This window comes from Ciconia boyciana, chromosome 1 (assembly GCF_034638445.1).
Source record: "Ciconia boyciana chromosome 1, ASM3463844v1, whole genome shotgun sequence".
Taxonomy (NCBI): Eukaryota; Metazoa; Chordata; class Aves; order Ciconiiformes; family Ciconiidae; genus Ciconia; species Ciconia boyciana.
The window spans coordinates 62,509,882-62,535,746 of record NC_132934.1 but is presented as its reverse complement, the minus strand read 5'-3'; the positions used below and the strand labels follow the sequence as shown (position 1 = coordinate 62,535,746).

At 42.8% G+C, this 25,865-nt stretch overlaps 1 protein-coding gene across 1 annotated transcript in view; it reads left to right on the top strand.

The window, feature by feature from the left end:
• STAB2 (stabilin 2) overlaps positions 1–25,865 on the top strand; it is an 87,873-nt gene that overhangs the window by 15,452 nt on the left and 46,556 nt on the right. Inside the window, exons 8-27 of the mRNA XM_072849384.1 lie at positions 7–203; positions 1,181–1,314; positions 6,288–6,421; positions 8,492–8,574; positions 9,222–9,371; positions 10,671–10,814; positions 11,614–11,676; positions 11,769–11,888; positions 12,403–12,456; positions 13,619–13,699; positions 14,686–14,838; positions 17,846–17,908; positions 18,718–18,801; positions 20,009–20,095; positions 20,628–20,739; positions 22,010–22,190; positions 23,209–23,302; positions 23,520–23,678; positions 24,073–24,168; positions 24,952–25,047. Of these exons, the coding sequence (XP_072705485.1) occupies positions 7–203; positions 1,181–1,314; positions 6,288–6,421; positions 8,492–8,574; positions 9,222–9,371; positions 10,671–10,814; positions 11,614–11,676; positions 11,769–11,888; positions 12,403–12,456; positions 13,619–13,699; positions 14,686–14,838; positions 17,846–17,908; positions 18,718–18,801; positions 20,009–20,095; positions 20,628–20,739; positions 22,010–22,190; positions 23,209–23,302; positions 23,520–23,678; positions 24,073–24,168; positions 24,952–25,047 (2,285 nt within the window). The remainder of the gene's footprint in view (positions 1–6; positions 204–1,180; positions 1,315–6,287; positions 6,422–8,491; positions 8,575–9,221; positions 9,372–10,670; positions 10,815–11,613; positions 11,677–11,768; positions 11,889–12,402; positions 12,457–13,618; positions 13,700–14,685; positions 14,839–17,845; positions 17,909–18,717; positions 18,802–20,008; positions 20,096–20,627; positions 20,740–22,009; positions 22,191–23,208; positions 23,303–23,519; positions 23,679–24,072; positions 24,169–24,951; positions 25,048–25,865) is intronic.

Genomic DNA, 25,865 nt, shown 5'->3' with positions numbered 1-25,865 from the left:
CACAAGCTATCAACCCATGCTCCAAAAAGGTCTGCGATCCTAATGCCGACTGCATTTACCTTGGACCAAATCGGCACAGATGTACCTGTCGAGAAGGTTACAAAGGGGACGGTCAAGTCTGCTTACCCATAGACCCCTGCCAAGCAATATATGGGAATTGCCCTGCACAGTCTACCATTTGTATATATGATGGTCCAGGAAAGGTTAGTGTTGAACGGGTGCCCCAGACATTTCCTATGTCAACTGCCTAGGAAGGAATAATGCTTTCTCTCTGAAAAGAAGCCATGAGGGTACGGGAACAGGCCTCAGGGAGGCCAAGCTCTACTCCTAGCTTTGGCATAAGCCCTGCCGGTGACCAGGAGTGGGTCCCTTTACCTCCCTCTCTATGCATCTATGTTGTGATTTCCCCTCTAAAAATGGGAATGGCAATAGTGTTCTTTGTCCTAGAATATTTTGGCTCAGATTTGCCTCCCCAAAATGAAGGCACTGAAATGAAGCTTCTCCTGGTTAAATTTTCTCTCTCTGACCACAAGGGGCTGGTAGGACAGTAGGCTCCTTACACAGGTACCACAGATAAACGCCTACAGTGAATGTATTCAGGAAAGAAGTAATCTGGGTCTTTGAGGACTACCAATGAAAGGCACTATATAAAGGCTGCTGCTGGGAACTGGCTCAGATTTCTGTGCGTAAAACACCTGCCACCGAGAAAGTGAGACTTCAGAAGACCATGCCTGTTTTGCCTGGACACCCTGAAGAGCCAAAAAGGGAGTCAGTCATTCAGGGTCATCGTGCAGTTCACGTTCATATAAGTGCTGATACGCCTCGCTCTTTAATAATATGCATTGGCACTCGTTATGGGAGGCAGAGGGCTGTGGGAACAGAGGTAAAAAATCTGACCTACCCACACTGATTTTAAATGTTCCCTGGTCACAGAAGTGAATCTAAAGGGCTTTATCTGAAGGAAATTTATCTGAGAGTCAGTAGTTTTCTGGAGTGAATAAAACCTAGAGGGAGTTGTATAAATATGGTTAAGCTTTATACTTGCATCTGAACTCACCAGGTGATTAACTAAGGCTTTTGAAGCTCACTGTCTTTAGACCCTAGTTCCAGAAAGTATGCTGAAATCCACAATTTGTGCATGTCTAATTTTTCTCTCCCCTCTCCCATCCTTCTGATTTAGTCCCACTGTGAATGCAAGGAGCATTACACAAACTTTGTACCTGGGAAAGGATGCAGCATGACGGACATCTGTGAAACAAACAACACCTGCCATAAAAAAGCTAAATGCTCAATGGTTGCACCAGGACAGATTACGTGAGTCTTTTTGCTTATTAAAGCTTTCACTCAGTTTGTCCCTCCTCCCCTTAGTAAACAGTCTGCTAAAACAAATCCAGTGGATGAACACCTCCTGAAGTCATCATTAATGTTTTTTTTTATCAAGGACAAATTACAAGATTTAATGGGGTTAGGGTCAACCAATTAGCATAGTGTTTGATTTCATCAGTCCAATTGCTAATACCTACTAAGTTTTATTTTTATAGCACTCAGAGGTCATTTCTACACTAGTAAATAAAAAGGACCATGACCTCTTTTCTGTTCCTCAGGGCAAGCGGCATGGTCTGGCTCACAGCTAAAGTCTCTTCTTCTTCCAAAACAGAGTAACCGCCTCTTGGCAGAGGTCCTTGGCACATGCTATCCTTTCAACTGTGCCTGGGCACTGCCTAGGAAAATGCTACTTGGTGTGGGCCAGAAACATGCCAGGCAGCATGCTAAAAATTAATCAGCATTAATTATCATGGGACAGTGCTGGAGCCCTGGCTCTTTTTAGTACACTAATACTAGGGAATCTGACACCCATGCTGTGAAAGCAACACCAACCTTGGCAGATTCCTCAAAGCCTCAAGACAAGCACATGGGAAACTGCAAAACGTCTGGCAGAGTTTGTTTCCCCATACAGAAATTTGCTACACGGATGTTAGGGGGAAAGTCAGTTTTAACACTAAACTTAACAAAGCTATCTTAAACCAAGCAATTTGGATTACATGTTTCTATAGCCCAGTGATGGCTAGTACTGGGTTTAAAGAGGTGTGCCTGAAATTTTAGTTTTCAGGAGCTGAGAGTCTGAATGTGGAAGACAAGACAGGCCATTAGTTGTAAGCTGGGAACAAATTATTTGTCATATACTTCTATATAGACAGAAAGTGTTCACTCGAGAGAGTATTCTTCTTGCCAGTTCTTGCTTCATCATGCAGCTTTCTCTTACAGTGTAATATCAACATCACTTTTGTGTAAGCTGTTGTTCATTTCAAACAAGTTTATCTAGAATATCCCCTAGTTCATTTCTAGAGCGTACTATACTACTCAAACTGCACTTAGTATATACTTATACTATACTTAGTATAGTATACTACTATACTGCACAACATGAGTTGAAAATTAAAATAAAATTCCACATCACATAAATCAGGACCTTTCTTTCATAATTTGTCACTGTTTCACTGTTGCAACTCAATTTTCAACAGCTGAGGAAGTTTTGAGAATTTTAGAATGGGAAAATTAAAAATTTATGACTGGGGGGGAACAAGCAATCCAAATGCTTTGCACATCGTTCATTTAGTGACCTTTAATGGCAAAAACAAATACAGAAGAAAGGAGTGGAATTCAAATCAAACTAAAACTATCTATTTGGCAAAAAACTGAAACTATACTGAATAGTTTCCAACTAAGGAAAATCCATTTGTGAAAGAGGAACTTTGCAAAGAAAAACATTGATTGGTAAGTGTGGGCACAATAAATTGTTTCTGATAAGTGACAGACATTGTATTTTGGCTGCATTCCAAGTTTTATATGTATTTGGGAGGGCTTGTTTTGGTGGGGTTTTTTACTAGTTCTAAAACACAAAGCTGTAACAGAGGCCACAAACCTGTGTTGCTTCCTTTCTTTTGTTTTTCGTTCTGTTTTTATTAAAGACACAGTTGTGCTGTTAGCTTCCCCCATATAGAGTCACTTCTACTATCTCCAGAATTAAATTATTTGTACAGGACAGACAAGGATGTAGAAAAGACAAACATTCAGTTTGTGAACATAACAGCCTCCTGGAAAAATCAAGATTGTCACTGTTTTCTGTTCCCATATAGATCTTCCCTGAGTGATTGCTGACACTATCTATGGCATTGCTTCAGCACAGTAATTATATTCAGCCTTGCCTAGAAGCTACGAAGCTTCAACTGGTGCAGAATTACACTGCATATTAGACCATAACCTCTCTGGTTTCCGAGCAGAACTAGCTTTCCCTCAGTTAAACTCAACTATTTTTTTTGTTAATCTCACTCTTATTTTTACTCTGACTATGTCTCCAATGTAAAAATTAGTAGCTTCATAAACCAAAACTCTATTATACAAGTTTCAGGTAAAATGGGGACAGAAAGCTGAGCTCCCCTTTTCTAGAGAGATACAATTCTCTTTCCCCTCCTGCGTGAGTTGAAGTAGTGACAGTTCCCGTTTTTTTCAGTCCTGCCTCTACTGTTCATGCAGCATATAATGAAAACATAAAACAACTAAGTTTAAATAGTCCAGTAGGGTTTGTTTTAAAGCTGTTCCTCTTCAGAGGCACCCAGCCCAGCCGTACAGTACACAGCGCATTCAAAGCAAAACCTATAAAGCCATATGCAGTATGAGTTGCAAACGAGATCCTCCAGGCAAAGCTAAGACAAAACTAATCTAGTCAGTCACCCAGCTGGTCCTTCCCGAGCCCAGCCACACAGACTAAATTACTCCATCTGAAGGGGTGAGAGGACAGACAGGTTGAAGGGTTCAGTCACATGCAATAGGTGCTAATCTGTAATTGCTAAATGTTTTCCTTTGGCAGTCAAATCCAAACCATGTTACTAGACACCCGCTCAGTTAAAAGCAATATTGTCCTCAGAAAAGAAATTTCAAACTACGTAGGTATTTCTGCAGTTCACTGTGCCCCTGGGAATGATAGCCAAAAAAATTACTATGTTTAACCACCTGCTTCTTTATGACCATTTCCTGAAAAAGGTAGGAGAGGTTTATTTTGAAACCTTGATCTGATTTGTACAATATTTCAAGAGTAGTTTCTTTTTTCTACTAAACTATTCCTCAGCTCCTTTGAAGCCTCAGCTTTTTTCTTCTCTGCTCAAAAGTGAAGGGGGCTATGTACATCAATACAGCAATATTTACCCCATCAAAAGAAAGGAGTCAGCTTCCAAGGAGGAGCTGCTCCTCTCTCCAGCCCTAAACCCTTCATCCAGGCTCCACAGTCATACCCTCTGCCCAAGAGATCCCCTTAAAAAAAAGAGGGCTCACCATCAGAATTGCATCCTAAAAATTTAAGATGCTTTTAGACTGCTATTTTTACTCAGGACCTGAAGAAGTCAAAGCTTGAGCCTCTTGACCAAAATCTCAGCACCCCTCTGAGTCTATATGCAACCCCCCAGGCTGCAGGGACTGTGGGGATTTTCAAATATTGCTATCACCACAGAAACAGCTACGGTAGAGACCATACATGGGAAACAGAGATGATTTGGCATCAGGTTGATACTACTGTGGGGTGTGAATGGCAGATGTGTGTTTGTAACAACCAGCACATGCAAACAGTTAGGTCATTAGTTATATAAAGAACATCTTTTCCTTGCGTGGAGTAATGTTCCTTCTCTAATGATGCCTTTAGAAAAAATATCCAGAGAGATGAATCATTATGGATAGGGCTTATACGAATACTGAACATGCTGGAGACTTAATTAGGAAAGGCACTATTAAAAGCCAATGTTTGGCAACGCATAGTTGTTTAGCCTCCTAAATATAGTTAGGGTTTCTTTCTGTGCATGCTACATGTTGACAAGCACCTGCTTTAATTTTAGCACTGAAGATGAGTAAACGGCTGAGCTGACACCACCAGCCAGTCTCTCAGGAGCAGCCAAGCAGGGGCTGATTTTCTGAAGACTGCAACAGAAGGAGCTGAGATTGGCAAAACCAACAGGCATCGATGGCCCCTCACATTGAGGCAGGCTTAAAGAGTCCAGATTTTTTAGAAATTACTAACCACCTCTCCCGGTGAATAGTCAGGGTGATAGAAGGTCAGGGCACACACAGGTCCTAGTTGCTCTTTGAAACTCACAACCATTTGTACCTGTCAGCACCTAATAGCAAGCACGTGTCAATCATGTTGACAACCAATAATTTCTTCCCCACCTCTCTTGCAATGCTGAGGTCTTTCAAAGCCATAAGATTCAGTTTTCATCAGGCGTGTTCCCTCCCTCATAGGACAGAAAATGTCAGACTGACACTTGGGGTTGTTCTTCCATAAATTTCCTTTAGATTTTGCCTCGCCTGCAACATGCTACTTCAAATGCAGCCCATCCCAAGACAGTGAGGGCACTGAGCCCATGTCGAGGCATTGCCTGTCACTCTCATGGGCACCACGACCTGAGCCTGCTTTGGACATACACAGGACTGTCTCAACTGTACATCACTGACACCTCTTACAGGTTGGAGTCCCCAGGGAACAGCCAGGGTGTTACAGATGAGATGCTATTTCCAGTGCAGAGACAGCAGCAGCATAAACATACATGTGAAAAAGCATGAGATTTCATGTTTCAGCATCTTCAGAAAAAAAGATAACGTTAAAGTACAAGTACCGTTGCCCAAAATGGTTGCATTACTTAAAGGGCAGGGTAACAAACAACCACTTTGTTTTGTTGAAAGGACTGACACGCCTGCCTGCCTTTTCCTACCAGTCCCATACAGCTACCACAAGGATTAATGAGCTGCCATCACCCCCTTCATAGATAACTACCATTAATCCTGCCGAGTCCCACGCAGTAAGTGGGAGCTTCACACAACCGCCTCCCCGCCCCAAGGGTGGCACCCCACACATTTATGCTGTAGCATAAATGTCTCTTACCCACAGGCAGGCAGGCTCAGGGGCTTTCTGGGCCCCAGCAACCACAACATTTGGGGACCAGAGGCTGCACTGCAGCCAGGGCGTCGCGTAGTCCCCATTCAAAGAGGCCCTGCAAGACAGACACCGCTGCCTCCTGGCCCGGCTGATAGAAGGACATCACGTCAGGCAAGCAGCCACCAGGCTGCCCTGCATGCTGACATACTCTACAGCATACAGAAGCAAAGGTTAAACTAAAATGCATTGGTGCTTCCTGAAAATGCCTTCAGAGAAGCAATTAAGTAACACCTGGAGCAGGTTTAGCTAGAGCCTCGCTGACACCACAAGGCATCAGCCCACAGCTAAAATGACGATCCCTTCACAGGTGTACGTGCCAGGGGGGCTCCGTGGGGAACGGGTTGGTGTGCTATGGAAACATCATGGAGCGTCTCCGGGACCTGAACGCCGAAGTGGGAGGATGGTGGCAAGGCAAGCTGACATCCGCCTTATCGCTCATGGGTAAGTGACCACACACAGTCAGCTCCTGCTGGGTGGGTTGATCTTGTCCTGTCTTCCCCCAACGCTCCCCGCTGCAGGAAGGTGCTGCTAATGGCATGACACGGCACACACGCTACTCACCACAGACTCCCTCTGACCGCCTCAAGCTGCCTTTGCTCACCATGCCATGCAATCTGCAAGAATTTCCAAGCAGAAGTGCTAAACACGTTCCCACAATCCCTCACACATCATTTGGTATCACCAGTGGGTTTTGTCCCATAGTGGGATAAGTGGGATCATCCCACTTCCTCTCCCTCCCTGCCCCCATTGATTTGGATAATTGAGATTTGATCTAAAATGATGCACAGACGTCCACCAAAAACATCGGGATTCCCAGCTGGGTCCCTCCTCCCCAGTCCCCAGCCATCAGCAGTGGCATTGCTTTCACCAGGGAAGAGGCTAGAGGCAAGGGGAAGAGACTGATCCCATCCATGGTCTCCATCACTCTCAGGACCCCCCACCAGAGCACCTCAGCCACAGCTGGAGGGGTCTCCAGGTTTCCAAATTGTCTGCAGAGTTGAGGTGGAGACCCTGTCAGGGTTCACAGCTTCCAGCCTTTCACAGTTACTGCAGCCACCTCGTGAAGAGAACAGCGTAACTGTCTTCATCATCTTCTGTTGCATGGCCACAAATAGGAGCTATGAACAAACACTGCTAGAAACAAGCTGAATCTTCAAGTTAAATCCATCAATATGAAAAATTTTCTCCTGTTTAATATAATTTGCTCGGTGCTTTTCACTGAGCCCAGCAATTAAAATAAAGATCCTGAATTCCTGACCAGAATGGAATAAGAATCCCCCATAGCTGGCCAAGGACAAAGACTGGCAGGGACCTTCACATTCAGCACTGAAGACCGAAATCCATTGCCTCAGCACTGAGAGCTCAGTTGCAGTTTCTTTGTGTGTTTCTCCTTATGTGTCTGACATGCTGGGCGCCACCATTTGTTAACAACGATCCCGATTTTATGTTCTTTGGTTAAGTTTTGGACATAAATATGCCATTTGATCATAGAATCATTAAGGTTGGAAAAGACCTCTAGGATCATCTAGTCCAACCGTCAACCCAACATCTCCATGCCTACTAAATCATGCCTGAAGTGCCACATCTACATGTTTTTTGAACTCCTCCAGGGACGGTGACTCCACCACCTCTCTGGGAAGCCTGTTCCAATGCTTGACCACCCTTTCAGTAAAGAAATTTTTCCTAATAGTCAATCTAAGTAATTTTTTATCCAATCTAAGTAAATTTTTCCTAATATCCAATCTAAGTATAATCTGCGGTAATAATCACACAGGTTATTTTACAATATATTCACTCCACATTAATGTCTTTCAAAAACTAAGAATACACAGCAGAATAGTTCACATTGTTTTGTAAGACAGTGTATTAATTTTGAGGTATATTCTCTGGTACGACATACCTATAACAACTGTAAAGGTGGTTTTAGTTCTGATTTTAAACCTCTGGAAAAAGAGATGAATATTAGAAATAGTTAATGCCTTCAGCTACAGAATCAGTGGTCTTATACTGCTGTCTTGGAAACAGAAATACCATCTGAGTAGCAAATGAACTTCAATTAACTTTCAGTGCATCAGCTTTTATTACCAGCTATGTGTTTGCTGATATTTGCACTACCAGCAGGTTATCAGCAGCATATCCCTTGCCCCACAAAGACGGAATTGATTTAAAGCAGGAGGCCATCTTCCTGTAAGGACACATCTCCAAAGAAATGCTGTTTTCATGTCTATCACCCTGGTCTGCATGCCACAGTATCCAGGGTACCAGAAGCATTCTGAATGTTTTGCCTCATCCTGTGTCAAATATGCACCAGCACCTGGATTTCACATCCCATCTGCCTCTCATCTTTCAACGACTTGGATTTTAGAATATTAGATTAACATTAAATAACCACAGATAGTGTTCTTTCTTATTCTGCCCTTGCATACCTGGCACAGATTACACAGTCCCTTCCTCCAATGAGCTTTTCAATACACATTTAAACTTTATTTTTCCCTCCTTTCTCCTTACAAGAAAATGTCTATGAATGGCCGCTGAGTACTCTGGGACCATTTACCGTGCTTGTACCAACAAACAAGGGGCTCAAAGGTACAAATGTAAGTAAACAACAGAGAGGGTTTTAAAGTGGGGGGGATTTAGCTCCTTCAGAATCTCATCTGTGTTAAAACTGTTTTGATGCAACAGATTCAGAAGAACTTTTTGCTCTAGCACACTTCTGGATACATTTAAATCTAGGGGCCAGAGATTTTTCCTACTTGAAAGAAAAACAAAATTTGGCGAGTCAGGGTAGAATGCAGTCACGCTTCAAGTAAGTTTGGGATCGTCTTACATGGCTATGCTCAAGGTTTTTTCACTTGGTTGAGACAGGGTCTGAATTAAGATCTGAATTTTCAGCAGGGAGGCCTACAGGTCACCTTTTATGTAAGGATGATTAAAAAAAATAATGTTTTTCGTTAAAAAAAAAAAAAAAAGTGGCCTGATATGCTAGTGGTCAGCATCCAGTACCTTCCCTTGAAGTCAGGACAACTCTGGAGGCACTCACTGCTCATGCAGGGACATAAGGGTGTAATCTGACCTGAACTGAAACCAAGAGAGGCCTCCATTTGGTTCAGACCCTATCACCTCACTTCAGAAGAAAACCTATCATTTCAGAATGTAACAGCTGGAGGAAAAAAAGCATTCACCATGAGATTATTTTTAGATGAAGCCTGTATTGAAATAAATCTCTGCTCTGCTCTTCTAGATAAAGGATCTTCTGAATAATAAACAGAAAGCACAATACTTCGTGAAACTCCATGTAATTGCTGGTCAGTTGAATACCAGTAGCTTGAATAATACTAACGTAATATATACTTTGACTGGCAAGTCAGGAGAGATATCAAAGGGAGAAAAGGTAAGTGGCCTTCCAGCCTACCTCAGCAAGAATCCTACTCTCTGTTCACTCAACAAGGAGTATGACAGGTCTTTCTGCAGCAAGACATCAGGTTGCAGATAGCTGCTGGATTATGAAAAACCACAGCTGTGGCCATGCATTACAAGGAGTTTAAGTGAAACCCGAAACCTCACCAGCATCAAAGTTCCCACTAAAATCAGTGAAAACAAAAATTACCTTTAGAGATGCATCACCACTGAGTGACATAGCAGTCTAACACAGACCGTTCTAAAAATGTTTGCTAGAATTAAGTAACCTTAAATCTGCAGGCATGACCAACAGACATTTAGGGGGGACATTAAGAGAGCCTAGGTGAAGTAAGAGGGGGGCATGGGGAGGGAAAAGCCCAGAGCTTATGCTGGAAACCCGTGCCTACTGCTCACACAGAGCAAGCACTGACTGCACTGCAAATCCCACCTCCCACTGAGCATCAGCCTGGGCATCCTTTGAATCACGCAGCATATATAAGTCTTTGACATAAATAAAAGGCACATGGCAATTTATCATGAAAAACATGGAGTAAAGTTCATCACTAGCCCAGCTTATTTGATGTCAGAAAACATCAGGGCAGTCTGATCCCACACTTTAAAAGAATTATTCTCTACAGCTGATATACTAGATTTTAGAATGCAGAATTATTGCTCTTGGTCCATTAAATGTCTGTTAATGACTTGAGCCTACGTGAAGGCTGAAATCAAGTACTTCTCATGTTTTTTAGTAGATCAGTGGCATCTGAGAGATCTATTTTATTTCTTTAATGAGTATGCACTCCATTTGTAACAGGAAAATATCATTGCTGTCTGAGGCCTGTTAGTTTCCTGCAGGCTTCAGTACAGTGCAGAATCAGCAACATTTTGTTTTTTTTAAATATACCTATAATATAAGGAAATGGGTCGTGGTCCCTTAAGATTACGAGAGTTGACCCTTTCAGTACAATCACATTTTAAACCATTTCCTGGCAGACTTTTATTACTAGTGGTCATCAGAGCCCTTTTAGGTACACCGCTCTCCCCACAGGGCCTGTCCCTACTTCTCTTCTGAACTTTGCTGTCCCACAACAAAATAACATGGTCCTGATCCAAAGTCAAAGGAATTTTTTCCATTTCCTTGATAAGCATTGGAAGCAACCTTTAGCCTCCCCAGATTTAAATGGCCCAGGTGTTGGCAATGGAAGGGGGTGTTAGACTTTATTCAACACTCATTCTCTCTGTTGTCATTCCGTAATAAAAAACTCACTATCCGTTGCCTGGCTTCTTTCAGGATAATCAATTAAGAATTAGAATCCAAGGAGGAAGGAGAAAAGGAAAACTTTTGCAGGGAAATATTATGGCTTCCAATGGGATTTTGCACATTATTGACAAAGCCATGGACAACATGGAGCCAACATTTGAAAGCAGCAAAGAGGTGAGCCATAAGCTATACACATGCAATGTCAGACTTTCTTTTAAAATAGTTTCACATTAATTGAATGCAAAGGAGGGTGACTGACAGCAGCTAGACAAACTCTACTGAGCCATTGTGTGTCAACTCAGAGAAGCAACATTCAAAGTGAAAGGTAATGGCGCAGCTTCCACAGCAAACAGACATTCGCTCTTCTGCCAAGCTGGTCCATGGAGGATTTGGTTGTACTCACTGCATTTGAGTGGTTCCCTGGGAAACTGGCAGTCACGATCAGTGCATCTCACTGAATTCCAGACAACATACTAAAAGGAGGAACATCTGGACAGATATGAGGCAAGACTTGTATTCAAAGCAGCAATCCCTCCCCCCAAAAGGCTAATATTATAAAAACTGATAATTTGGGATGTTTTGGGGTTTTCTGGTGCCCTGCTTAGTGTAATTCCTTGAGAGTTTACTTCTTTATATGGTATTTTTGCAAATATTTTATTTCTCTGCCCTTTCTCATTGGGAGTGAAGAGATAATAAAACTTTCCCCATACACACACTGCTTGTATGTTCTGTGACTGCACAGTATTTCAGGACAATGATAAGCTCTAACTATAAGCCAGTACAGCACCAGGCCAAGAGTGCTACCATCTCAGCCATTTCCAGACACCGCCAGCCACCCAAACAATAAGGAAACCCAAATGTATTCAATCTGTAATCACTGAGGTTCATACAGTAATTGAAAAAGTGTCTTATAAGAATTGGTATTTATTCCATGTTCCCAACTAAAATAAATCTTACTTTCATCTTATTTTAGGAAACCATAATGTCAGTACTTCAAGATAATGGAAGATACAGCCAATTTACATCTTTGATAGAGGTGAGGATCCAGAAAAGCAATTCCATAAAGCTATTTTCAGATGTTCTTCAATATTAATATGTAATTTCACTCTTATTTTTAAACCAAAATAGAAAACTGGCCTGGGAATGGATTTACAGCAGGACAACAGACCTTACACAGTCTTTGTTCCAAGTAATGAGGCTCTGAGTAATATGAAAGCTGAGGTTCTGGATTACCTGCTTTCTGCAGAGGTATAGTCTTTCTATAATGCAAATCTTTCTTAGATAGCAGATATATATATAGATATATAGGAGATGCATACATACATCATTTTCCCATGTTCATCTAGTTTAGTGTTCATCTAAACTAAGCTCCTATGATCAAGGCTTAAGCCATCTCTAACAATTAAAGATCAAGGTAACACCTAGAGAGGCATGGGATTTGGGATCTCCCATCCTATGAAGCGACACCAATCCCCCACCCCAGGTCCTCGCTCCCCTGCTCTTCCCCTGCCAGCACAGCCTGGAGAGCCACATGGCAAAGCCCCAAACCCCCTCCTGGGAGGTGTCACCCTTGTCAGGGACAGACAGAGAGAGCAGACACCACAGGGCAGGTTGCATGCCATGAGCTGAGCACCACCACTGACCCAGAGGTTTCTGGTGCACCAGCCGGTGACGCCATTCTCATCCCCATGTCCTCTCACAGGCCAGGTTGGGTTTGTGTGACTCATTTTGGGCTAAAACAGCCTCTTTTCTGCTTTGGCAGGGTTCATGGAAGCTGCTGGAGCTGGTCCGATACCACATTGTTTCCAACACTGAGGTGAGTGCAGCTGCTTTACTGACCTGGAGTGTAAGAGCATTTTCAAACCCTTTGCCACTCTGAAGGCAGAGATTTTCCAAGAACAGCCTCCACTCAGTATGCACAGCAAGGCTGCAAAGGACAGCTATGCCTCTGCCTTTACTAAGGGTAGTCACATAAAGTTCACTAATGGAGAACACGAACTTTTCATCTCAGTGTCACTAATGAAAATAAACCCCTGCTAGGAGGCATGGGGTAGTCCCTGAATCATGGCAAATTAAAACTGTGTTGTGTCACACTAGTGTGTTACATGCAAGTTACTATTTCCACTTTAAAATATACCTTTTGGTGATGGGGACTTAGCTCAAGTGGGGGAAAAAAACATATATCTATAGTCATCCTTAACCTGAGACCCACTACCTTAGCCTGCTGTGGAGCAAGAATCCCCGTCAGGGATGTACTGTCAGCTTGGCAGGGCTGCAGGAAGGAGTAGCAGGAAAAGTACTTGTTGCAATCAAAATCAAGCTCTCTGTGAGGCAGTTCTGCTAAGATTAGTCTTCTGTTTATTAGAAAGAGGTGGTTTTGTCATCCTCTAAGTAAGCCTCCCATTTTTCCCTCCTTTTTCTACTGGAAACAAAGAGCAGAACCCAGCAACACTCCCAGAAACTAAGGCTAGAGGAGACTGAAGTTCATTCCCACCCCACCTCCTGCTGTGGGGAAGGAAGGATGTGCTTAGTGAAAGGCCCCGCTTGCAGCGTCCAAGGCAGAGATCACTCCCGGCAAAGAGCGGGATCACAGGGAGCAGGGGCATGAGATCCACGTGTCCCTTCACGGGATATCAGCACCGACGTTTCCACAATGGTCTAAGGATGCAAAGGGCTATTTTTAGGGAGAGGTGATAACTTTACTTAGATTGGTTGCTATAATTAGGAGAAAAAATAATATCCTTTTGGGCAACAAGCTCTTCACATGCTGCAACGAGCAAGCTCAATCAAAATTTAATCACTCTAACTTCGTTACACAAGCAGGTTAGTCAATGTGAGGCTGCCCACGTAGCTAGAGAAAAGCTGAGAGGGTCATTCGCTCACCCTAAAGAGAAAGGTGGTCTTTCTTGTGAAATCCATCTGGGTTTGAAAAGAATAATGATATTACATTTCTTTCAATCAATTTATATTCATTTCAGCTAGAGGTTGCCAGCCTCGTCTCAATAGAGCACATCAGAAGCATGGCGAAGCAGTTCATTTACTTTAACAGGACCAGCACTGTAAGTCAAAGGCAGCTTTCACCGGTGAACAGCTCGCTCTGATCTAGGCAACTGTTTGCATGCAGGGGGGATAAAAAAGGGAGGAGGGGGGACATTAGCAGAGGAATTTCTTGCTATAATGAGGCAGAAATTTTCAATTTGCCATTCCCACCTACTGTTAGAAATTAGTATTATAAAGGATGCAGAGCAAATGACTGGTATATAAGGACAGTCTGCAGTTTCTCTTTTCTTATGATTAGCACCAGTTCAGGAATGAACCTCATTTATGCTCTGCCTAGTTTAAAAAAAAAAAAAAAATCTATTTAAAATATTTTAAATCATTCTGTTACATATTTTGGTTATTTTAAACACTTCTCAGTGCACACATAGATATTCTTTTATTCTCTTTAATATTATAGTCTCTGATCCTGATTAACCTAGTGAACACATTTTTAAAGGTGTTAATTTGTCAGTACTTTTGCGAAACCAAACTTATCTGTTATTTTAACTCCCTGCTGTTCTTTGCATATTTTAGCCAAATATGAACCTTCTGGAGAAGAGATGCAACTATGAAAATTCTTATACAGGCAGAGCAGTTGCATGAGTAAATGCAGAAAGAATACTTTTTCTTTTTCTTTTCCTCCTGTGAATTTGGATAGATCCCAGATTGTCTCTCACTTTTTCCCCCTTTGTCAGAGAGGACCAAATCATGCTTATACCCACTGAAATCAGTGCCTGAAGTCACCAGTAGTCTTCTCATTTTGGCCAGTGTCTTAGTCACCAGTTCCACAGGCTAACAGTTGCAGATTAAGAGGAAAACTTGAGATACCTCTCTTGTAGACCAATATTCAAGAAAATGCACAACATAGGCATGCTGCTTGCGTAAAACAAGCGTAATAAAAAATAGATAGCCAACTGAAAAGAAGTACGACTAGAAATTCTTGAAATTATCAGAAATTGAGAAGCTATGAAAAATTTATTATTAATAATAATTTAATGTTTCATAGGGACAAGTCTTGGTGAGTGGAGAAGAAATGGAAGAAACAGATATTGTTGCAAAAAATGGTCGCATTTATACTCTTGCAGGAGTTCTCATCCCACCCACAATTGTTCCAATTCTACCACATCGGTGTGATGAGACAAGAAGTCAAGTCACAATGGTAAGAGAATCACGACAAATCAATAGCTCTTCACCGCTCCTTATAATGCGCTCCAGCTTCCTCTTTACTGCTCTCTCTGATATTGTCCATAAAAAGGGGGGTATTTTGGAAATTAATATATTGATGACATACAGCCACCAGTACTGCACAAACACAAATAATCTGTAAGTAAGGAATTCATATGAGCACATCCTATACCACTTTAACTCATCTAGTTCTTGCAGTAGCGCTTTTAAATATGTTGTCTCTCTGGTCAAACTTTTTCCTCCAGTTCCTGAATCCCACCTGTGCATTCCAGTACATGGTAACTAGTGTCAAGTTCCCAGGGAAACTCTTTTGGGTCAGTATTTTCATTTCTACTAAATATGCAGGGAAAGGAGCCAGTGAGTTAAAATATTAACATTATAATTAATTTTATATTAATATATTACAAATACATTATTTTCAGAAGACGCAATTTCCCGTAGCCCTCCTTTCTTCCAGTTTTCTTCAAATTAGGAATTACAAAACTGTTTTCATATTTCAAAGGGTGGATTTTGACATACCTTGTTCAGTTTGGTAACACAGTACAGGCCTTTACACTGGGTAACATTCAGATACTATTTCTGGTAAGAAGACTGAGTATCAGACTGAACTTTTACCTTGCAGTAAGCATGGCTCCAATGAGCTGTCACTGGACTGTGTTCAAGCACGTATCTGGGCCAGTAACAGTTCCGGTACAGTAATGCAAAACATTTACTATCTTAACTTACAACAGTCCAGAACCACAGCCTTGAAAGAGGTTCCCAGCAGAGCTGGACAGCATCAAAATTTAATGAAGAAAACACAAGACCTGGCACTAAAGAACTATTACCTCTGGCAGTAACTACAATGTGCCGTACATGCAGTATAATCGTAAACCAGGCAGAGAGCCGAGCCGCAATCTCCAATACAAAAAGCAATCAACACCTTAAAATTCAAATTACACTCCAGTAATTTGAATTCCCTACCAGGAACCTACCTACAAACTATGTCTGACATCAATCAATCCTAAAGCAACACTATGAAAAATTATTTAAAGACAAAACAAATAGCATCTGTCACAAAAATTATTCCCCAAACTGAAGTCAGGAACTTTTGTCAGCTTTGAAAGCTTCATGCGTAGTTTGAAATATAGTTTCATATCCAAGGCTTTAAGCAGAGCACCGCTACCAAGGAGAATACCAGAGGGAGCAATGGCTTTGCTGTTCTTTACCTGCCATCATGCATCTTCATCACTCTCAGAAAACAAGAGCAATGCCACCTTGTAAATACTACTTGTGGTTCCAGTGAAAAGTGACAAACCTTGCAGGAACTGGCAGTTGTACACACCTACAAGAACTGTACATCCCTAAAGATGAAACCATTATGCTAACACATACATATCCATGTAACTGTACCTGAACGCTGGTAATAACCGCAGGACTCAATATCTTGCTCCACCTCCTCGCAGAGGTCAGCACTCCCACCGCAGACTTGGTGGAAGGGAATATACGTCTATGCTTCAGACACTTGGGTGCAAAGACAGTATCTGTATCTGCTGCTGAAAATGGGCAGATTGGACCTTGCGTTGAAGTGCAGACACATTTCCCTGTCCTCCCTCTGCGGCGTGGCAGAAGGAAGAGGCAGGACTCCCATCCTCAGGAAAAGGAGGGAGCAGGTACATGTCAATGGCTGAGAGCATCCCAGGTGGAGAAAGGGAGCAACTAGGTGACACTGAGTGGCACTGAGCAGCAGGGAGAGCAACGCCAACAGCGGGAAACACTTCCACAGCCATCAGCCAGATTTTTAAGTTCTAAAGGAGCAAAGAGGCACTTGCAGGGATTTTCAGAAACGCAAAGGAAGCTAAGAACCCAAGTCAACTGTATCCATAACTACACAGCTTATCAAAGAGCTTTTATAACACCCAAATGTATTTGCTAAAATACGTCTGACCCACAGACCTTTAAAACATAGTAGTGGCATTGGTACCTCAACTATTTGATGTCCAAATGCTTTCTAAGTCTGGTCCTTCATTCCTTTAAGTGCTGTAACAACATGAGGGACTACTAAATCCAAACCAGTACCTGATTCTTTCCCCGCAGCTCCAGTGATAAATCTGTGGGGGAAGTGCCATAGTTCAGGTTCGTGGTCACTTGTCCACTGATGATGAAACACAGTGAAGTGACACATTGGAAGCCAGCTCTAGGACTTATTCTAACTTGGTTGAAAGGCAAGACATTAGCAGTCACGAGCAACAAGGCTTTGACAAACTCCGTATCCACTCACTGAAAGGCTCAACCTCTCTGAAGTTCTTGCATGTTGAGCCTGTAGAAGACTCACCTTTAAAACTGCCACTGGAGTTTATAGCTCCTCAGTGCTGTAATTGCCAGACTCTGTCACCACCACATGGTGATAAATTAGCTAGTGGGAAAAGGCAACCAAAAGGTGAAGACATAAAAATAATTATACACCACTGGATCATAGCGGAGTACAGGATCTATGACATGGAAGCAAAGAATATTTTTCTCTCCACCGCCTATATACAAGACAAATTTCTGTTCACACTCTCTATATACAAGACTCAATTAATTTGTGATCTTCCTAGGAAGAAATAAAAAAATTCTCATAGAAGTTAAGTGTACAGACTGCACCAGACCCTCAGACAATATTAGTTAATATATTATACTGGGTTGAGCAAACAACACCAGTGCATTCATGCCCATGCTTATATTCTGTGTAGGAAGCTGCCAGTTTTTTAAAAGAAGGTAGTGGGGGAAGGACAAATGAAGATAAAAACAGGAAGGTGGAAACGAACAACCATTCAGCAAAAATCAGAGCCAGCGGATATAGCCCTGGTGCTGCTGTTGAGTTCCAGATCCATGCTGTGACAGCTAAAAGTCATAGAACAGGCGTACTTAAAATTTACAGGGTATATCATCCATAAGTATGCATCTCAGTAGTTGGTATAATGCCTTTTCAACTGACTATCCTTATTGTTTCCATCTAGAGTGCCTGTGCAAGTTGTTTACCGCATGCATTGGCTCCCTGTCCACAGGATTCAAAGCCCATCGTAAGTGACATTTCCTGACAGATTCCTCAATTGTACAAAATGTATAGGGGTCCCCATACATTGATTACTGCTCTCCCAATATAGCGAGCAAAAGAACCAGATATGAATACAGGAGACTGCATAAAAATACAAATACAGATGGTACTTCAGTCTCTTTTTGGCAATGATTGAAGCATCAAGTAATTTCAGCATTATTTTGTTTGCTGTTGCAAGATCCCTCTTGCAACGTCATAGAAGCTCTGACTCTTTTCTCAGGTAAGGTAAGATCTATTTAGGATAGGCTTCGGCAGAAGAGAGAGCTGAGGATGAGAATTGCTATGATCATGCTTTGAGAGTTAGTAAATGAAAAACAGAGGAGGGATACATTTAAAATAGACATCACATCTGTTAAAAATTTCCTTTTGATTAAGCATCCTCCCAGAAGTAACGGTCTGCAGAAGTAGCTTCAGAAAGGATTGAAAATCTTCCATTTGCTTTGCAACTAAGAGATGCAAATCTGGCTGCATGTTTCTCCACATACAAAACTCAAGTCTAGCTGCCACAGGAATTTTATTCCCCATGTTATAAATATTCACTGGCAGTTAGTCCTATCTGCCATATTCGGTAATAGCCTATATGCCATTATTCAGGAATAATGAAAAGAAAGCTCATATTATGGAAAGATAAATAATTTATTAAATTTTTCAAATGCAACACTATAGCAAGGTGCTTTCTGTTCTCCAGTTAAATTATCTTGCAATATTAAGACTGTATCACAGAACTGTACATTGCTTAGAAATACTAATGCTTCCATTTTGTGCATGTTCCAGCCTTTCTCAAAACAGAGATGCATTATTGAAGGACCAACCTTTCAAAAAACTGGCTGTGCTAGATCCTGCAATATAACAATAAAGGTACAGAGTTACTGTTTCTTAAGGTGAAAAGTATATAAAAGTTTTCCAAAATATTATCTTTTGCATTGTGAACTTTCCTTTTGGAGTTGAGATATGTTTGGAGATGTCCATGTAGTTTCCATACCCTTCTACAGGGGGCTGAAAGGAGCTATGGTAAATCTTAGAGCAAAATACCAGGCAAATTGCAGTGAGGTTTTTTAGCTGCCATACGTTATTGACAACAACGTGCTCATACTCTGTAACTCAAGAGTTTTCACATAAGACTCCAAGCCCAAATGTTGTCATTGCCCCATACCGCTTCACCCATGAAGAACAGGACAGCTTGTTCACCCCTGGCCCCAGCCCCTCCTGTCCCAGGACTTCCCACAGTTTTGGGTAACAATGAATGGGAAACACTCCCGAGAACCACGCTCCACTTGTTCTGCTTGGCAAGCCTGGTCCTCGCAGAAGTCATTAGCCCCTGAGAAGTACTTACACCTTTCTGGCTCCTGGGGCTCCTAAATAGGCTTCTGCATTTCATGACCACCATTAAGTAACAAGCAGAAAAGTCTACAAATCCGTAAGCTTTGAGAGCCTTTTGCTAATTCCTATTTCCCTTGAATCACACATGTAAATGAGGGTTTTTTTCTAATACACTTTCTGTGCTTTTGATAAATAAATGGATCAAGCAGCCAGTTCATGATTAAGAGAAAAGATGCAGCCGAGAAAAACATTTAGGGCTGTGTAGTGGCTAAATCCCATACTGGTGCACAGAGGGGAAGGAGGAAGATCAAAGCAGCGTGTCTAGCTTTCACAGCATCTCCCTGGGGTAAAACGTATCTTCAAGTTCCTGATCTCAGATGCAAAGGAGACTGCCTGCCTCTGAATTGCACTGCACTCCCACAGGCACATGAGAGTGCACACAGTATGCGCAGACACACGCAGGCACATTCGTAACTGGTGACAGGACGGGGATTTCTAACACTGATGAGTGATAAGAACAAGGGAAGGATTTGGTGGTCTGTGCATCCCCCTCTTGGGCTCCCAGCACCCCTCCTGGTTTTAACAGGGCCATTGCAGAGGTGGTTCTGGTTCAACACAAGCCTTTTAAGGGCCAGCTACCCCTACAGGCCTTTGCCAGAGGGCCAAAAGATGATGGAGAACTGTCTTTTGTGCACTGCCTCCACACTAAGGCACTGGAAAAGGGGATGTTTGCTTTATTTCACAGGAACCAAAGTGTTGCAAAGGCTTCTTTGGCCCTGACTGCAGTCCATGTCCAGGAGGTTTCTCCAAACCCTGCTCAGGAAACGGGCAGGTAAGCAGAGCATCCAGCAGCACCCTGCGCTCCCATGGGGGGAAGGACAGGCTGTGTCCCAAAAGTCCCTGAAGCACTTCTGCACAACAGGAATGTTAGGCTCCATGAGAGCCGCACCCTCCATTTATGTCCAGTGATGGCCGTGAAGTTCAGGTTCAGTTATACGGAGGAGAGAAAATGAATCGTTCTCCTCTCAGATGTCCAAATTGCAGGTTTCCGCGGTTCCAACACAGCACACAGGCAAGGCTGGGGCTGGGTGACCCACTCTGATGCTTTGGCTTTGCACAGCACAGGAGAATGACCCAGCTCAGTATTCTCACTTTAAAATAGCAAAGGAAGGTAGAACACACAGCAGCAAAGTACAAGCACAAGGAAAGCTTTTGCTTTGAAACAACTGTTTCATCAAAGCTGAGGTTCTTCCTGGTAGTCTATCACAGTCATAATATGGACAGGCATGTAGTCTCTTCTCTGGAGGAAGGATAAAGATGTATTTCAATTTATACATAGAAATCACCTGTCTTCCATATCACAGTGCATGGATGGCCTGGGTGGAAATGGGACCTGCATTTGTGCTGAGGCATTTCAAGGCTCGCACTGTCAGTTCTGCTCAGACCCTGGCAAATATGGACCTCAGTGTGACAAAGGTAAGTACAGCCGTACTTCCTCAGCCCAAGAGCATGGTCTATTTCTTTTGGGCCCTAGTAACATTAAGGTAGGCATTAACTGCTCACTAAACAGTCTCTACAGAGGACGAGCAAGATCTCTCTGGGGTACTTTCATTTCTTATTTCAAAGGGATACATCATAAGCCCAGAGTCAGTGAAAATCTTCCTACTGACTTAATTGGGCTTTCTGCAGGGGCCATAGCTTGCTTTATATTAATTTATTGTTCTTTTCATTTCTGTCTCCCTCATATAAGTAACTGAAGAAAAAAATCTTTGCTATTCCATTCCCGCCTGGTATTGCCCACAACAGAACAGATTCTGCCTGCAATGACAAACATATGTAATCTAAGAACAACTAGATCTGTAAACAGATTGTGTTTAGAGCCACTTCGTAACCATCTTTACTGAATAATTTCTGATCTATTGAATAGCTTATAGTTCTAGCAGTCATCTTCTATATACTGACAGATTTAATCTTGCTGTGTCAAACCATAATACATTTGAGAGTCTACAGAATATACAATATCAAATATAGATATATTCCCCATCTACAAAATCATCTTTAGTCTTTTTTGCTATGAAACAGCCTGTCATTCATGAAGCACAGCTCACTCGAAGGTTCAGAGGTACATGGACAAAAACCAAAAGACGATTTCCGTAAGAAAGGGTGGTATTGCCTAAGCTCCAGTCCTGCCAAAGCAGTACGTGTTGGCGTAACTCGTCACCGCTGGCAATTCTTGCAATTGCAGAAGGCTTACCTACTATGTCCTCTGGGCACATTGCTGTGCCTCCCAGCAGCACTAATCAGCCCAGCCCCAGCAAAGTGCTGGTAGGTTTGTGCTGCTGCTCTGTGTACCAGCCCAGCACTGTGCAATTTGTAGGATTGTGGACTCAGTATTACAAGGCTTCCCATATCACTGAAAGTACACCAAAAGTTGTGCAATGAAATAACTTTAGCCTTAATAGCCTGGGAGACAGTATTTTGTTCCTACTTCTCTGAAGTACTTCGACTTTCATTGATAGATAAGCGCGCTATAAAGACAAAATAGATTTTAAACAGTTATTCATAAAACACACCTGAAAAGACATGGATACGATAAACAAAGTATAAGTCTCCCAACCAAGTGAGACTTTAAAAATACAAAAGTTTAGATTCTAGAAAAAAAGGAGGACCCAATTCAGAAGAAATGCTATGTAAGGATAGATGCCTTGCCACTATGGAATTGCACATTCTAATTTATGTCTGGTAGAGTGCCCCTGCATTTATGGGAAGTGCGATAACCGAATAGACAGCGATGGGATCTGTCTTCCTGGATCATGCAGAACTGGATACACGGGGAAATTCTGTGATAAGCAGATTGTTCCCTGCAAGCCCTCCCTACAGCTCTGCCATGTACATGCAGACTGTCAGCTTAGCGATGGCGCAGTGAGGTAAGTCAGTAACTTGTATCTAATTAATATTAACTATGACGCAGCTCTTTCCTGTTTGCTTGATCAAAACAGTGCCTTGTAGCAGTACAAAAACATCAGCCACTGAAATACTGCTATGCAGCAAATAAGCATAAACATGCACCGCATCGACCTTGAGTTGCAAGATACTGATTAAGCGTTCTCAATGCCCTATCCTGTACCTTATATTTAGCACTGATAAGATAGATGCATATGGATCTGACCCTTGTTCAGAAGGCTGCCTTCCTACCAACATCTGCAAAGGCTCTTAGGAACCTCTTATTTCTAATCATCTCTTAGTGAATTGGGAGTTTGAGCCTTGTTGAAAAACAATGAAACTCTCAAGCAGTTTGGGGGTAGATAGCTCACTCTGGTCAGTTCAGGTAAGATTTGCATGCCACAACACCGTGGACTTCTGCACAGGCTCCCCAGTCCTGACTGGACTGGTCACAAAACTCTGTTACTGCTACAGCTGCCTTGCGCTTGCCTCACGCTCACCTTCACATGCAGCGAGTTTGCCTCTTGCCGCAGTGTATTCATAATGAGTCACCACAGAAAGCAGAACGTGGGATGCTGCGTAACTTGAGTGCTTAAGAAATTCTCTCCAATATGGGTTAATCTTGGAGGGGACCCAGGGAAACAGGGGGGCTCGTTGTCTTGCATGCATTTCAGGGAGCTGTCTTCTGTGTCACTGAAAGAAAGAGCAACCCCAGCTCATAATTAATTTAGAGCTATTAGCTCACCTTTGCAAAGATCACATCAGCACAGAATTAATTTCACTCCCCATCGCATACAGAGAATGGATCCCTGATTTGACTTTAACACAGTCAATATTTTGGGAAAAAAACCATAATGTATGCACTTAAGCCATTTGCATCATGAATCCAAGGTTACCAATTTTAAGCTGCCTATAAATAGCATGTTACAGTGGAAAACAATTGCTTCACCTTACAGCTGTCCTATCATGTTTAATGCCTCCCTCCTCCTCTTGTCTCTATAGCTGTGTTTGCAAACCTGGCTACGAGGGAGATGGCATGAGCTGCAGCAAAGTTGATCCTTGTGCTGCTTTAAACCCAGGTGGCTGTAATATCAATGTAAGTATGTGCTTTTCCCACAGAGCCTGACACCATAGAAAAGTAGGCAGTAGGGAAGGTTTGGCCAGAAACTTTTGCAGAAGGAAGAGTCACAATTTTCACTGCAGTTTCAAGCTCCTTCCCCCGATAGCGGCATCGCTATTGCTTAGACAAGCCTTACACCTAAAGCCAGATGCCACCTAACTGTCCTGAACAGATGCCTCTGCATCCCTCCCAGGCCGAGTGCATTCAGATGGGCCCGGGAGAGCACACGTGCATTTGCCAGGCAGGATGGACAGGCAATGGAAGGGACTGCTCAGCCATCAACAACTGCCTGCTGCCCACCGCAGCAGGGTGCCACGAAAATGCCACCTGCATATACGTTGGGCCAGGTCAGGTACGTCCTCTCACATTCATTGCCAACTTCGGCACTAGTCCTCACCCATTTTGCTCTGCCAGTGCTTCCTACCCTGTTTTCTTCCCCAAATTCTCCTCTCCCTCCCAGCCACAAGGCTATTTCCACATGGCATTCTCTACCCAAAGCAGTGTCCCTTCAGTTCCTGCCCCAGTGCTCCCTCCCTCCTACGTGATGGTGTTCTGGCAGCAAATACTTTTTAGTAAGTACGTTAGTAGATGTCAGGTATAAAGGTCTTCTGGAAATATTAATGAGTGTCATTCCACTGAAGTCAATGGAGCTACGCAGAAACACAGAGAGACTAATTCACCACGTCTAGAATATGCACACTATTTTAATAATTTTAACAAATTGCTGTGTTCTATTAAAATGACAGAATGACTGCAAGTGTAAGGATGGATTTCAGGGGAATGGAATTGAATGCACACCCATAAACTCATGCCTGGAACAAAATGGAAAATGCCATCATCTGGTGAGTAATTAATCATTCCCTGAACAAAGTGTTCAGATACATATCACACCTCACCTCCTGCGCACACCATAGTTTCCTTGCCATTTCAAGCCTGCAATTTCTGTTTGAGTTGAAACAAAGTTTTCCAAGCAGTGCTACAAGCACAAAAAATGCTATGTGAACCACATCAGTATGGTACATGTGCTGAGGACAGACAGCAAGGGCTGCTCCCAATTCTGCCTTTACAGAAGGACTACCTCGAGCCTGGAGTAAATAAATGCTGCTTCTCTACCAGCAACTGCAATTTGGATGCAATAGTCTGTTGAGATGTTTAGTCAAGTCACACATCTCTATGCAGGCATCTACCAGCTTTATCAGTAGCTGCATGGGTTCAGCGGACCTGCAGGCTCTGCTGTGCTCTGTAGTGCCTGCAAGAGCCACACCAGCCTCAGGCGGGACGCAGGGACAGGGCTAAAGAAAAGAGCATGGGGGAGAAGAGGATGGGTCTGCTGTAGTCAGGTGAAGGAACAGGGCCCACTTCGTGTAGGGAGGAAGTAAGAAAGGGTGGAGGAAAGCTTTAGACTCCTAGACTTAGTGTGTGGTGGGCAGGTGAGGGAGTTAGTGCCCTCAGCTGGTGGAGTTTGTCCTATAGAAGGGTGAGGATGTCCATGGAAGATGGTATGAAGACCCTTTGTTAAGGTTATGTCTGTATATGAATGTGTTTCAGGAACAGGGTTTGCAGGCCATCCTTGCTCTTGAGTGGTCTCCCGAGTATTTGACAAGTTCTCTCTTTCTGGTTCAAAGGCAACTTGTCAGTTTGAGTCTTCACGTGGCTGGGAGTGTGTGTGCCCAAAGGGCTACGAAGGAAACGGTAGAATATGCTATGGAAATGCTGCAGATGTAAGTAAGATGGTCATCTTCTCTGAGCACAGGACCTACTGCACAGCTCTCACACTGGATCTTAACCAGAGAGACAGCAAAACCATTATAAACAGTTAGAAAAATATGATGGCCACCAGTGCTATCTGCAGACAGTGTTCCTGCTGGAGACTCTTGCCTGATACAAAAATGATCTGTTGTGTTTAAAAACATAGCTTGAAAAGGGGCCTAAGGGATCCGAGCATATTTCTTTAAGACAAATTGAAAAATGCCAGCCCCAGAGGCCTACCGTGCAGAAGTGCTAAGCACTCACCTCCCAGCTGGGAGCAGTGAGCACCCAACTCTTCTGAAGTTCTGCCTTGAGGTCTCTCTCAGTGGAAACGGTCAATTTATCATGTTAAAACAAACCATGCTGACTGGCAGGCAAATAAAACCAAAACAAGTAAATTGGTGATATAAATGCACATTTAACAGCATAGGAAAAATGAAAGTGTCAGCTGTCCCAGCCATTGGCAATAATCTTACATGGCTCTTAGCACTATCTGCCGTCCCTGCTCATACCATCATCTGCCACCATCAGTGGCAGAATAAAGGCTCTCCACTTGCAGGATGATATGTAAGATGCTGTACAAATACCAAGCAAAACAACATACCCTTTTTCAATTAATTTTGCATTAAGGAAAAGATTTAGGTTTACATTCCCAGAAAACTAACACTTAGCCTGAGGTCAGTACATGTTACGTACCAAGGCCAGGCACACCTAATACACCTAAGCGATAGGTGGCCTGATTTTCAAGAGTTGGTAGCTCACCATTCCCGTTACCAGAAAGTATCAGAAA